The following is an 11,791-nucleotide window of genomic DNA, read 5'->3' as shown; positions in this document are numbered from 1 at the left end:
TTATATATTTAACTTTACCCAGACGACTTACCTGAAAGCCGTCCAGGCAGACGACGTACAAGAAAGTCGTCCGAGATAAGCAAGGTTAGGAAATAAATCTGGACGACTTGGCTTATCCTGGACGACTTTCAGGTAAGTCGTCTTACTTGACGACATCCGCGTAAGTCGTCTGGGAAAAGTTAAATATTTAAGTTTTATTTTCCAATTGCAAAAGTAACCTAGACGACGTACAGATAAGTCGTCCAGATTTAATAAAATATTGAAATTTTTGTTTTCCCGGAGACGACTTACTCGTAAGTCGTCTAGGAAAAGTCAAATATCTGACACAATTCGGTCAAATGCAAAACTAACTCATTTATCCTAGACGACTTATCAGTAAGTCGTCTAGGGTATTCTCTAGATTTTTTTTTAACAAACAAAGATGACGACTTAAAAGTAAGTCGTCCGTTTGACCAGAAGACTTACCCGTAAGTCCTCTACAGCCAGATTACTTACGGGTAAGTCTTCTACGCAAACAGATCTGGAAAAAATTTCAATTTCATACCTTAAACTAGTGAGATGACTTCCTTAACACACATAGTCTTCTCCAACCACCCAGAATCTCAAACGAAAGTAACCCACCAAGAATAGTATGCTTGAATGGCTCTATAAACCATAAAAAATTTTGAACCAAAAGCTTGAGTTTTTTGGATGAATATGAAGGCAAAGTGAAAGAGATGTTGTTTTTAGTTCATAACAAGTGAGAAAGAGAGAGTGGAAATCGATTTTAGGTGCATTAAGAGCTTCAAAATGGTTGTTCATGGTGGTTGGGGTATTGATGACAATGGAAATCTTGTAATTACTTGAAGATGATGAGGGTGAGAGAGTAAAAATGTCATTTTCGGAAAAAAAAAATAGAAAAAAAATTGATGGCATTTTCGTGAATATCATGAACTTGTAGGGTGAATAGGACAAAAGAAAAATCCAAGAAAAGCATGGGTTAGTTTTAGGTTTTGACTTTGAGTTTTTAGTCAATCTTGCAAAAATCCCAAAATAAAATGACCAAAATAAATTTTTTTTTATTTTAAAAATTTTAATATTTATTTTTTATTTTTAAAAATTTGAATTCATCCCTAAAACCTAGCGGCTTAAATATAAACCCTAAGTTTTAGATTAGTTAACATTTTTCATAATAAAAAAATTAATCATTTTTTTCTTTGAAGATTTATTTTTGTGAAAATAAACTAAAAAAAAGATTATGTAAAGAAATTTGTCATGTTTATTTCTAAAAGACTTTCAACTAATTTTGAAAGCATATTGTGTCATTCGTATTCTGCTTAATGATCATATAAACTATTTGGATTCCAATTCTTGTAGATAGATCCCTCAATGAAACAAACTTAATTTCTGTAATGTGATGTAAGAAACGAAACCATCTAAATAAAGAACATAAACTGTTATAAGAAGAGTGTTGGAATATCATCTAGCTACTTCTAAACACCTAATCTGTGACGTGAAAAGAACATAAACCCATCAACATGAATCTAAACAAAACCTTTAATTTTAACAAACAAGAATTATTTCCTTTTATTTCAGTGAACACTCTGAACATTTTCAACACCTAACCCATACAAAACACCAGAGTACTTCTCCATGGAACCAATGAAGAAATTCTCCTGCAGCTTCCTGAATGTACACGAAGTTAACAAACTATCGGACCCCGCCTGGTGACAAATCCCAACTCGCTCAACCTCAAGCAGCTCCGCCAACTTGTTCAGACCACCGTGGAGACTATTACAGAACTTCATCAAGTGCTTAATGTCGTAAACCCTCGGGAAATAAACTCTGATCATCTCAAAGAATCCCACTTGAGTCTCCGGCAGATCCTGACACGTCAACAGCTTCAACAAGTAACCGAAATCGTACCCGCTGTGGAACGTAACCCAGTGAACATTCTCATTCAACACAATCCCCGAAGACATCAGAAGCTCCGCGAATCGCCTCGAATCGACGCCGTTTCGTTTATTATTATCGAAATCGATCCCCGACTGGCGGAGAAGCTCGATGGAGTCGTGTGCGAAGATGTCGGAGGAGAGATCGAACTCGCGGAAGTTGAACTGCCAGATGCAGTACTTCTTGTCGTCGGGACCGCAGGTCGGGAGGTTTCCTCTCTCGTCGGAGAAGGTGAGACCGAGCTGGATCATCTTGAGCAAGTTGACGTTCGTTCTCAGTGTCTCGTAGTGGTACTCGGTGTTGGTTTTGAATGTTCCGACCGGTCTGCAGACGATACCGGGGAACTCCGTGTCCATCGCGACGAAAGGGAAGTCGTCGACGATGTCGCGAATCAGAGCCATTTCTGATTCGAGGTTGTCGTGCCATACCTCGCGGATTTGGATCGAGTCGTCTTTTAGAAGCAGCGACATGATGGTGATTGATGATTGTGAACAGATCTAGAGCGAGATCTGATTCGGTTTCATTATTTCTACAGTCGATTATTACAAGAAAAACATGAATCAGACCAGATATTTATAGAGAGAGAGAGAGAGAGAGGATGAAAGGAGGATAAGTCGGCTGTTACGAACCTTGAAATCAATACAGGTCGAAAAGATGTTTCTAGACAAGGCGGCTATTGTACAGGTTAGGGTTTCAGAGGATTGTGGTGGTTTATCGAAGAGGATATATATAAAAAATCACCTACTTTAATTTTTTTTATACTAATTTATTTGTATTTTATAACTATAAATTATGAAAATTATTAAATAAGTGATTAATATTACCTATTTGATTAGATTCATGCTTAACGATTTTATTTGTACTGCACTAACTAGTATTATCGATTTTATATATGTTGAGGATTAATCTTTACAATTAATAATAAATTGTATTTTTATGATTCAAATTTTAAATCTCTTGGTAAAGACAGCGTTTCCACCACCTGGTTTTATTTGTCTCTGCTTTTGACAGTTTAAACTCAAAACTCTCCCACGCTCTTCTTGTCTGAAGCTGTTTGTTCCCTCTACAAATTCTCATATTCAGACTTTGCTCAACCCATATGGGACATCAATTATTTATTGATTATTATTACACACTGGCATTAGCCCAAACCCAATGTTCTTTTACAACTGAAATGCAAAGCTGTCAACAGATATACAACCAATGACCCAAACTGATAACAAAAAAACAAGTTAAAACAAAACATAACCAAATGGGAAGAGTGGGGGGAAGGAGAGAGGGAGGGATAGATGCAAATGGTAGATGGCTTCAGCTTATTTCCAGTTGCAGACTCCAAACTTTTTTTAATCTGCTACTAAAGCCAAATGATGATCCTGCTGAATTATTTTTAGATGATGTGAATGGGGAGATAAATTACTTGAAACTATTGCACACAGGTGATCAGACAGCTACTAGGGAAGTCGCTGAGATTCAAGAGGATTGAAAATTTGGAATGGATTCCATTTAATTCCCCCATCCCCTAGAAGAATCAAGTGCTCATCTATGAGGAGGATCAATAGTCCTGACATTTGCACCTGTCATCCCATCAATCTTATCTTTGGTGATCTCCACAAAGTGACCAATCACTTCATGAAACTGCCTTAGACCAGATAACGGTAGAATGATCGACGACCTGTCAGAACCCGCCACCTATATTTTCATGCATTATTAAAAACAAAGCTCTCAAGAGTCTAAACAACAGCAAAAAAAAAAGATAGTTTCTTCCAAGAAGATTACCTCGGAGATCCTGAGGAAATGGCCCCTGTTGTTGTTCCCAAGATCAAAGAAGAACCGTTTCTGATCAGCTCTGATTACTTTAGAAACACCCGTCAATCCGGTTTCATCCTGGCCAGGCAAGTCAGTAGCTCGATCCACAGTAAGCTCTGAAGAAGAAGATGCCGGTTGGTTACCATGGCCAGGTATAAATCCCGCGCCAACATCATCAGAAAGTCCAACCAGGTGTTCCTGTCCATCAGAAGGTTTCTGTTTTCCAGAGAAAATCAGAATGAGACCCGAGAAAACAGAGAGCTTATTAGTTAACATGTTTTAGAGAGTATCCTAACCTGATTTGGCATCGTGAAAAGCCCTGATGCTTCATGTATCTCAGCCAATATGTTCCTGAAAGCTGCCCACCCTTCATCAGGGGAGCTTCCAGCGGGAACAATAATGGTGCTTCGGTTTCTACTAACAGATGCTTCTGACACCTAAACCAGATCAAACCCATATCAAATCTGATAACCAATATGAAAAGAACATTATTAAACTTCAGATTCAGACAACAATCCAATCAGACAAACATGAGCTTAAAGACTTGCTGTCGGAAAACGGAGAAACCGATACCTTTCTTTCAAAAATCTGAAGCTATCAAAAAAGAACATTCCTAAACTTCAAAATTCAGACAACAAGCCAATCAGACAAACATGAGTTTAAAGACTTGCTGTCGGAAAACGAGAAACCGATATCTTTCCTATCAAAGATCTCAAACTATTAAAAAGAACATTCCTAGACTTCAAATTCAGACAACAATCCAATCTGAAAAACATGAGCTTAGACTCCTGTCGGAAAAAAAGACAAATCGATACCTTCAAGAACCTCCCCCTCCTGTTATCACCGATGTCAAAGTAAAACACCTAAAACCACACAGAACTCAAAAAAGTCAACGCCCGTTAGTGCTAAAAAAAAAGAGATGGAGAGTTAACGAAACCTTGGAATCGAGCTGTAACTCTTTGCTGAAAAGCTCATGCTCCTCGGAATTGACGTAGTAATTGAAGAGATCGAGGAACCAGGGTATGCCTGAAGAAGGAACGATGATGGTTGACCTTGTCGCCGACGTCTTCTCAGATATCTTGAGGTACCTTCCGCGAGGATTCTCCTTGAGATCGAAATAGAACAGCTTGTGCTCCACTTGCAACGTCTTGCTCACCAACTCCACATCGCTCCCTCCCCCTCCTCCTCCCGTGGCCGCTCCTCCGCCAGAGTTCCCTTCCATGTCAAATCTTTAGCCGATCGATGGGCTCGGCGGACGTAGCGGAGAATTTTCGCTGGAATTAGTTCACTGAAGAGTTGAATTGGACGTCTCTGATCTGAGAGATGGGAGTGCGATTGAACATATGAGAGAAGGGGTGGAGTACGGGAAATCGGTTTGGAATCGGACCGGGTGTCTAACCGGTATATACTATTAAGATTCCAATTAGTATTGGTTAGATTTTAAATACTAAAGATTTTAAAAAATTATAGGAAAAAGATCTATAAACTATGAATTTTTGACATTATTATTTTAAAAAATTCATTTCAATTAGATAATTCTTACGTTTTATAAAAAAATATCATTTAAAGTTTTATTTTGTTATACAAAAAATGTTATTTTAGAATTTTGATGTAATTAATACTTATTTTTGTAGTTTAATATTAATTATAAATTGCATGATCTTATAAATAATTTAATTTATAGCATTATTAACTAACTATAATTAATATTTGACAAAAAAAACTAAGTATATAATTAATTAGAACATATTTCAATAATTCTGTTAATTCGTGTGAAAAGTTTCAAAAATCACACTTTTTATGCTCCTTCTGTTTCATATTAAGTATCATTTTAGCTCATTTTTCTTGTTTCACAAAGAGTGTCATTCTACAATACTAATGCAATTTATACAAATTTTCAGCTCAAAATTAATTGTAAAAAACATTGATTTTATAAATAAATTGATTTATCTAAAATACTATTGGTTAGATATGTGATATTAATGAAAACATAAATACTAGTTCTTTAATATGTGTGAAAAGTGTCTAAGTGATACTCTCTGTGAAACGGATTAAGTACATTTTATCTAAGCTTTAGCTAAATGCATCTTTAAACCGACCGGTTCAACGGTGGTGTTAATTCAATATGTGTTATGTCGGTTCGACGCCACGTAACCAATAAAAATGATGACTGGGGATGGACTGCCTACTATCACTGATCTTATTTAATTAGTCAATAAGTTTGTGTTGTGTGCTTATTTAGCTCTGTTCATAGAACCAAAGATACATGGCGACTCTAGGCCATATCGCGAGAGAATCATCCGACGTCACACGCCTCGCCCAGTTCTACAAAGAGGTAATCAAATCACCTAATCAGCCTTCTCTTTGTTATCTCTTCTAGAATTTTTCTGCTGTGTTTGTTTGTTGATTGTTACCCATCTGCAGTAGAATCTATAGGATTTGATCAAGTTAATGTTTCTTCTTTGATCATATACATCATCGTTTTGTAGGTATTTGGGTTTGAGGAGATCGAAAGCCCTGATTTTGGAGACTTGAAGGTGATATGGCTAAACTTACCAGGTGCTTTTGCGATGCACATCATCCAGAGAAACACTTCAACAAACCTCCCTGAAGGTCCTTACAGCGCCACCTCGGCCGTTCGAGATCCTAGCCATCTCCCTATGGGCCACCATATCTGCTTCTCCGTCTCCAACTTCGACTCCTTCCTTCGTTCTCTCAAGGTCTTCCTTCTTTACATGAGAGCTTTCATTGTACAATATCATATGGTTTGGTATTGAATTTTCTAACTGGCGCTGAAATAGTTAATTCTTACTCTGTAATGGTTTCAGTACTGATTTTAGTTGAGGTTTTCATTGATCTTCTCTCTGTCGTTGAATGGTGTTAGGAGAAAGGGATAGACACTTTCCAGAAGTCTCTTCCTGATGGAAAAGTCAAGCAAGTTTTCTTCTTTGATCCTGATGGTAATTTTATCTCCTTTTGCTCATAATCCATGCTTAATACTAATTACTACTACTCCCAAACAATTTTTTTCCTCTTTTTAATATTCAGAGCAAAGGCATTGAATCCATTAATATACAAGAATTGCATGCAACTTTGTTGGGATGTTTATTCATGTATGTTTTAACTTACAGATTATTCTACTCTCAATTTTCTTTTTGTAGGAAACGGATTAGAGGTAGCAAGTCGATCTGAGTCTTGAACCGGGAACTTTGTGGTATGAGTAATTAATGAAAATAAAAAATAATCAGCTTGTTCAAAGCAGGATAATTAAAGCTGCATATGTAAAGAAAAACGTTGCTGTTCTCGTTTCTTAGCTGGAGTGTTTTGGAACAATCTTGAGTCTCTATGCTGTCTAGGCTTTGATGTTTACTTCTGACAACTCACCCTTCATGTGCTTTGAATGTTGGATGTATCGCATTAATGATCTTTTCTTGTCTACTAGTTACCATGTCCATATAACAACACCAAAGAGAGAGAGAGAGAGGGAGACTTAACAAAGAACAACCATACATTCATAACTCCGGATATTTATTTATTTTTGGTGCTGAATCCAAGAAAACCAGGGTTTAGTCTTGGTCCACTCATATGAAATGCTAACCAGAACCGGGTTAAGACTAAATCAAACTTAAGTATGTCATGTCTGTCTAACTGTAGATTGATCGGCCTTGTCACTAACCCACCCATGGAATCAGTGTCTTGGTCCGATGAGCTGAGCTGAACCGCATCGGTCATTTGCAATTTCTATACGGTTTAGCAAACCGATTATCCAAAAAAACTCAAAATATAGAAAACTTGTCTCAAAATTCCAGTCTAAGCACATCAATTTGTGGGTCAAAGTTGTTGTCGATAAACCAACATGACATGGACATGAAGGTGTCTTAAGGCATCACAAACATTCTACAACTTACCATTAAATTACCAATCTTTTCATAAATCCATTACTCAAGTCGGTTTTGTGGTTGTTATTTGAACGGATCTTGAGTAGCTTATGTAACAACAAATATGATAGCTATATTTTGCGCCCCACATAAACTGAATTTTATCCGATGGAAAGATGAGTTCGAATCTTTTCTGGTGCAGGATAACTACACACAGTGGTACCACCGGTCCATCTTCCCCAAGATATTATAGCTAGGATGTGTGTTTCGGCTCAGCTTGTCAAGTCATTCGATTTAAACATGTAAACCATTCTGATTTTCTTAGAATGATTTGTTTCCTTGTTCAAAAAAAAGAAAGAAAAAAGAATGATTTGTTTGAGACTTTATGTAATACTAGGTGTTTTCCTGCAGTAAGAAATTTTTTAAATCTAACTTATATTTAAAAATAAATTTCATTAAATATTATAGATTTTACTATTTTCTTACTAATATTTAATATAGATTTGATATATATTAAATCAATTTGTATAAAACTAATAAAAATGATATAACATTGTATAATTATCAAAAAATTAGCATAAACAATATTTATAAAATTTGTATATAAAAAACTAATAATCTTACGATTAGATATTTAAATTTTTAAAAAATTGTAGAAATTTTTGAAAGCTTTAGTAATACAAATTGTATAATTATACAAAAATAATAATATTTCAAAATTTGAAATGTTATATATGAATATATTTATTTTATAGATGATGTATGAGCTATTACCATATTTAAAAAAAGTTTACTAAAAAGAAATATCAATATTAAATGTAATATATGAATTATTACCATATTCTAATAAATTTACCAAAAATATAAATCAACATTAAATGAAATTATACATATCATATTTTCCCCGAAGCCATGTCATCAATTTCAGTAGTCACATGTCATATTTGTTTTGTAAAATTGATTGTAGAGAGGACATGTGACAAAATCACTTCGCAAATATAGTATAGGAAATTGATATATGTCAATGGATAAATGTATAAGTCCAAATGTATATACGTATATTATAATTATCCATTTAGAGAACCTAAAAAATCTATAGATCACTAAAATTATCTTTAATTATCCGAAATTTTGAAACATGAATCTGATCCTCACTTGTAAAGTAGTTTTAGCCATTGTCACTTGATCCAGTGATCTTTAATTAAAAATGGGCAGATGCTTAACTGATAATCACATATATGTTGGCTAAACATATTTTGAATGTTTTTCCATAAAAAAAAAAAAGCGACCCCATTGATCTGATTGGCTGGACCAGTGTTAACTCGACTTGGCCTTATCGACCGGACCACACAAGAGGGGTACTCGTACTTGAACTAACATCTTTTGGAATTTACATCATGATGAGTGGACCTATTTAGGTGGTGGGTGAATTTTCCTCACCGTGAGTTTTTTTTTTTCTTGTAATTTACATGGACGATCACTCTTCATGTTTTGCAAATTTCAGAACTCTATATGATATATGTTCATCCCATATGAATAAACCAAAATAAATAAATAAACAATTCACGATAAAGAAATACATCCCCATGTTAAAATGCAGCTTTGTATGTCAGAGTCAAGAAAGAAAAGTAAATCGAAACAAAACTGGAAAGTATAAAACCAAAAGAAAGAGAAAGAAGTAATATCTGACCTTCACATTCACTCGAACGTACATACCATTTTAGTGTATATATGTTTCCACATTGCTTTTTCTGAATCTACTTGGTTAGCTTTTCATCAATACAGATGTAAACTAACGATCTTAATAACTGTAGCTAATAACATAACAAGTACAGTTAGTACGTTTTGCAACTCGTAACACAAGTGCATGTGGTGGTGATTGGTGAACATGGTCAACATTCAGAGTCTTGGTAGCTGCATTACCATTCTTGAAAATGAGAGCATCAATAGTAACTCCATTAATAAATAAAAAAGAGGGATTTTTTTATTAATTCCACTAATTAATAAATGAGATTTATAGATTACATAACTACCCTTTTACTATCATAATGAGACACTGTGGATATATATATATGCAACAAAATAAGCCAACAAATCCAATTGCTACATTTATACTCTCTCAAGTCCTCTCTCAAAAAATGCCAAAGATCATGTGGAAGAGCCTCCATCTTTGCTTCCCGTCAAATCTCACCAAATGCTACTCTTCGCCTTGTCTTCCTCCATCGGCCGCCGCCGCTGAGGACGACGATCCCAGCCGTCCATCTATAGTTCTCATCAACAACTTCAACCTACTCTACCACAACGACCACAACAACTACCACCACCGTGTCGTTGACTTACCTTCCTCATCCACCGCCACCACCTTCTCCTCTTCCGTCACGTCATCACACGAATCCGAGAGCCAAGACATTTCTCCGGAATTATCCGCCGCTTTCGCATCCCGTCGCTTCTTCTTCTCTTCCCCTGGGCGATCAAATGCAATCACCGACTCACCGGAAACACGGTCAAGAGAACTCTCTGATAATAGCGACAGTGCCAGTATCAAGACAACAAAGAAGACGAAGTACGACACTAGCGTGAACACCACGAGGCTTCTAAGCGGAGGTTCCGCCGTGAAGCAACACGTGTACTCACCGGATCCGTTAACTGACTTCCGGCGGTCAATGCAGGAGATGATTGATGCCGCCATTGAAGCCGGAGATCTTATCCATCCCGACGACGGTTATGATTACTTGAACGAGCTGCTTATCAGTTATCTAGCGTTGAATCCAACCGACATGCACAAGTTCATCATAAGGGCTTTCTCCGACATCATGGTCTCACTCTTGTCGGAAGAACGTCGGATATGATAACGCCGCGGCCGCCTGGATAGAAAAATGATCGTGTAATAAATGCCCCCACGTGATTTTAATTAAGTAGACGGACCTAACATTTTTTTACATTATCGTCTTCAAGGAAGAGAAGCTAGCTCAGAAACTACTAACAATTTTATCTTTCCTTTATTTGTATTTTGTATGTTTTTATTAAATAAACATCAACTCCGGACCAGAGGTGAACTAATGGCTGTAAAATGGTAAATATATAATGAAATTAGTGGGATAAAAAGGAATTGAACAAGGAGGAAAATGGAATACATATATTTCATTCATTCACAATCAAAACTGTAGTGAAATAATTTTCTTTGCATTTTGTTTATTTTTGTGTGGAAATGATGAAATTAGCACAAATGATATTTTTTGTAGATTTGATGGAATAGAGGATTCTACATTATTCCATTCCAAAAATTACTATCCAATATTTTTGCATGCATTACGACCGAATGACCAGATGTAACTATTGTGCAATGATGTCTGATTTTCAAGAATTGTTGAGGTGGCGAGTGCTTTTTTTTTTTTGGCGAGTGCATTTTGCTTTTGATTTATTTTAAAAATTCGTTTCAAATTATTATGATGAAAAGGATCGAAGAAATTTGAGATAAATGATAAGGATTTTTTATATAAATTTTTGGAATGGATATTGTAAAGTTAGATATTATGTTGTCGAAATAAGGACAAGAAACTTAAAAGAATTTTAACATGTTTGGATACTAGACATAATATACTAGTATGTACCAAACCGAGATACACCCCTCTCGACCCATGGACTCGAGAATGAACATAAAATTCAAAACATATATATGTGTTTGTTATAAGATAAACTTTGAAATGATCCTCCACTTTTTACCAACTCAAGCACTATGATCATCTACTTATCAAGCACTATGATCACCCACTCATTTACCAAATCAAGCACCATCTTTGTTATTTTACGTATTGTTGCTCACTATAAATATCATCACTCATCTCACTCTTTTGTACACCATAACAAAGAAGAGTTTATAATCAAAGAACCATTACATCTTCTTCTTCTTCCTTATAATAAACTCTCTTCCTTATATTAGTGTTATTTGCTTCCTACGGGTATTAAATTCTACTCTTATTTAAATTTCTCGATACTATAAATTATAAGTTATTTCATAACACGTTATCAGCACGATCGTTCTGCAATTCGGTAAAATTTATTGTATCATATATACTCTGCTATAATGGTCGGTATACCGCCTATACTATTATTTATATTATGTTATAATGGTCGGAATACCGCCTATATTATTTATTAATATTTTAATTAATTTA

At 35.5% G+C, this 11,791-nt stretch overlaps 4 protein-coding genes across 4 annotated transcripts; 2 read left to right on the top strand and 2 right to left on the bottom strand.

Annotated features, from left to right (window-relative positions):
• Positions 1 to 1,520: 1,520 nt before the first annotated feature.
• On the bottom strand, positions 1,521 to 2,653 carry LOC106336870 (probable CCR4-associated factor 1 homolog 7). The gene is made up of 2 exons (XM_013775835.1): positions 2,562 to 2,653; positions 1,521 to 2,461 (listed from the first exon to the last, which is right to left on the bottom strand). Exon 2 carries the CDS (start codon positions 2,400 to 2,402, stop codon positions 1,572 to 1,574), a length of 831 nt encoding a protein of 276 aa, XP_013631289.1. The 5' UTR covers positions 2,403 to 2,461; positions 2,562 to 2,653; the 3' UTR covers positions 1,521 to 1,571.
• A 379-nt stretch (positions 2,654 to 3,032) lies between these two features.
• Positions 3,033 to 5,071, bottom strand: LOC106343031 (transcription factor Pur-alpha 1). Its single transcript, XM_013782135.1, has 5 exons — positions 4,676 to 5,071; positions 4,554 to 4,601; positions 4,035 to 4,175; positions 3,709 to 3,954; positions 3,033 to 3,621 (listed from the first exon to the last, which is right to left on the bottom strand). The coding sequence occupies exons 1-5, from the start codon at positions 4,958 to 4,960 to the stop codon at positions 3,469 to 3,471; spliced, it is 873 nt and encodes a 290-aa protein (XP_013637589.1). The 5' UTR covers positions 4,961 to 5,071; the 3' UTR covers positions 3,033 to 3,468.
• Positions 5,072 to 5,913: 842 nt separating this feature from the next.
• Positions 5,914 to 7,179, top strand: LOC106339623 (lactoylglutathione lyase). Its single transcript, XM_013778470.1, has 4 exons — positions 5,914 to 6,073; positions 6,228 to 6,458; positions 6,623 to 6,698; positions 6,900 to 7,179. The coding sequence occupies exons 1-4, from the start codon at positions 6,005 to 6,007 to the stop codon at positions 6,935 to 6,937; spliced, it is 414 nt and encodes a 137-aa protein (XP_013633924.1). The 5' UTR covers positions 5,914 to 6,004; the 3' UTR covers positions 6,938 to 7,179.
• Positions 7,180 to 9,699: 2,520 nt separating this feature from the next.
• On the top strand, positions 9,700 to 10,554 carry LOC106339524 (transcription repressor OFP16). Its single transcript, XM_013778351.1, has one exon. The coding sequence runs from the start codon at positions 9,755 to 9,757 to the stop codon at positions 10,463 to 10,465; it is 711 nt and encodes a 236-aa protein (XP_013633805.1). The 5' UTR covers positions 9,700 to 9,754; the 3' UTR covers positions 10,466 to 10,554.
• Positions 10,555 to 11,791: the final 1,237 nt, after the last annotated feature.

This window comes from Brassica oleracea, chromosome C4 (genome assembly GCF_000695525.1).
Source record: "Brassica oleracea var. oleracea cultivar TO1000 chromosome C4, BOL, whole genome shotgun sequence".
In the NCBI taxonomy this organism is placed as follows: Eukaryota; Viridiplantae; Streptophyta; class Magnoliopsida; order Brassicales; family Brassicaceae; genus Brassica; species Brassica oleracea.
Note: the sequence above shows the minus strand (reverse complement) of the source record. Positions and strands in the feature narration are given on the sequence as shown.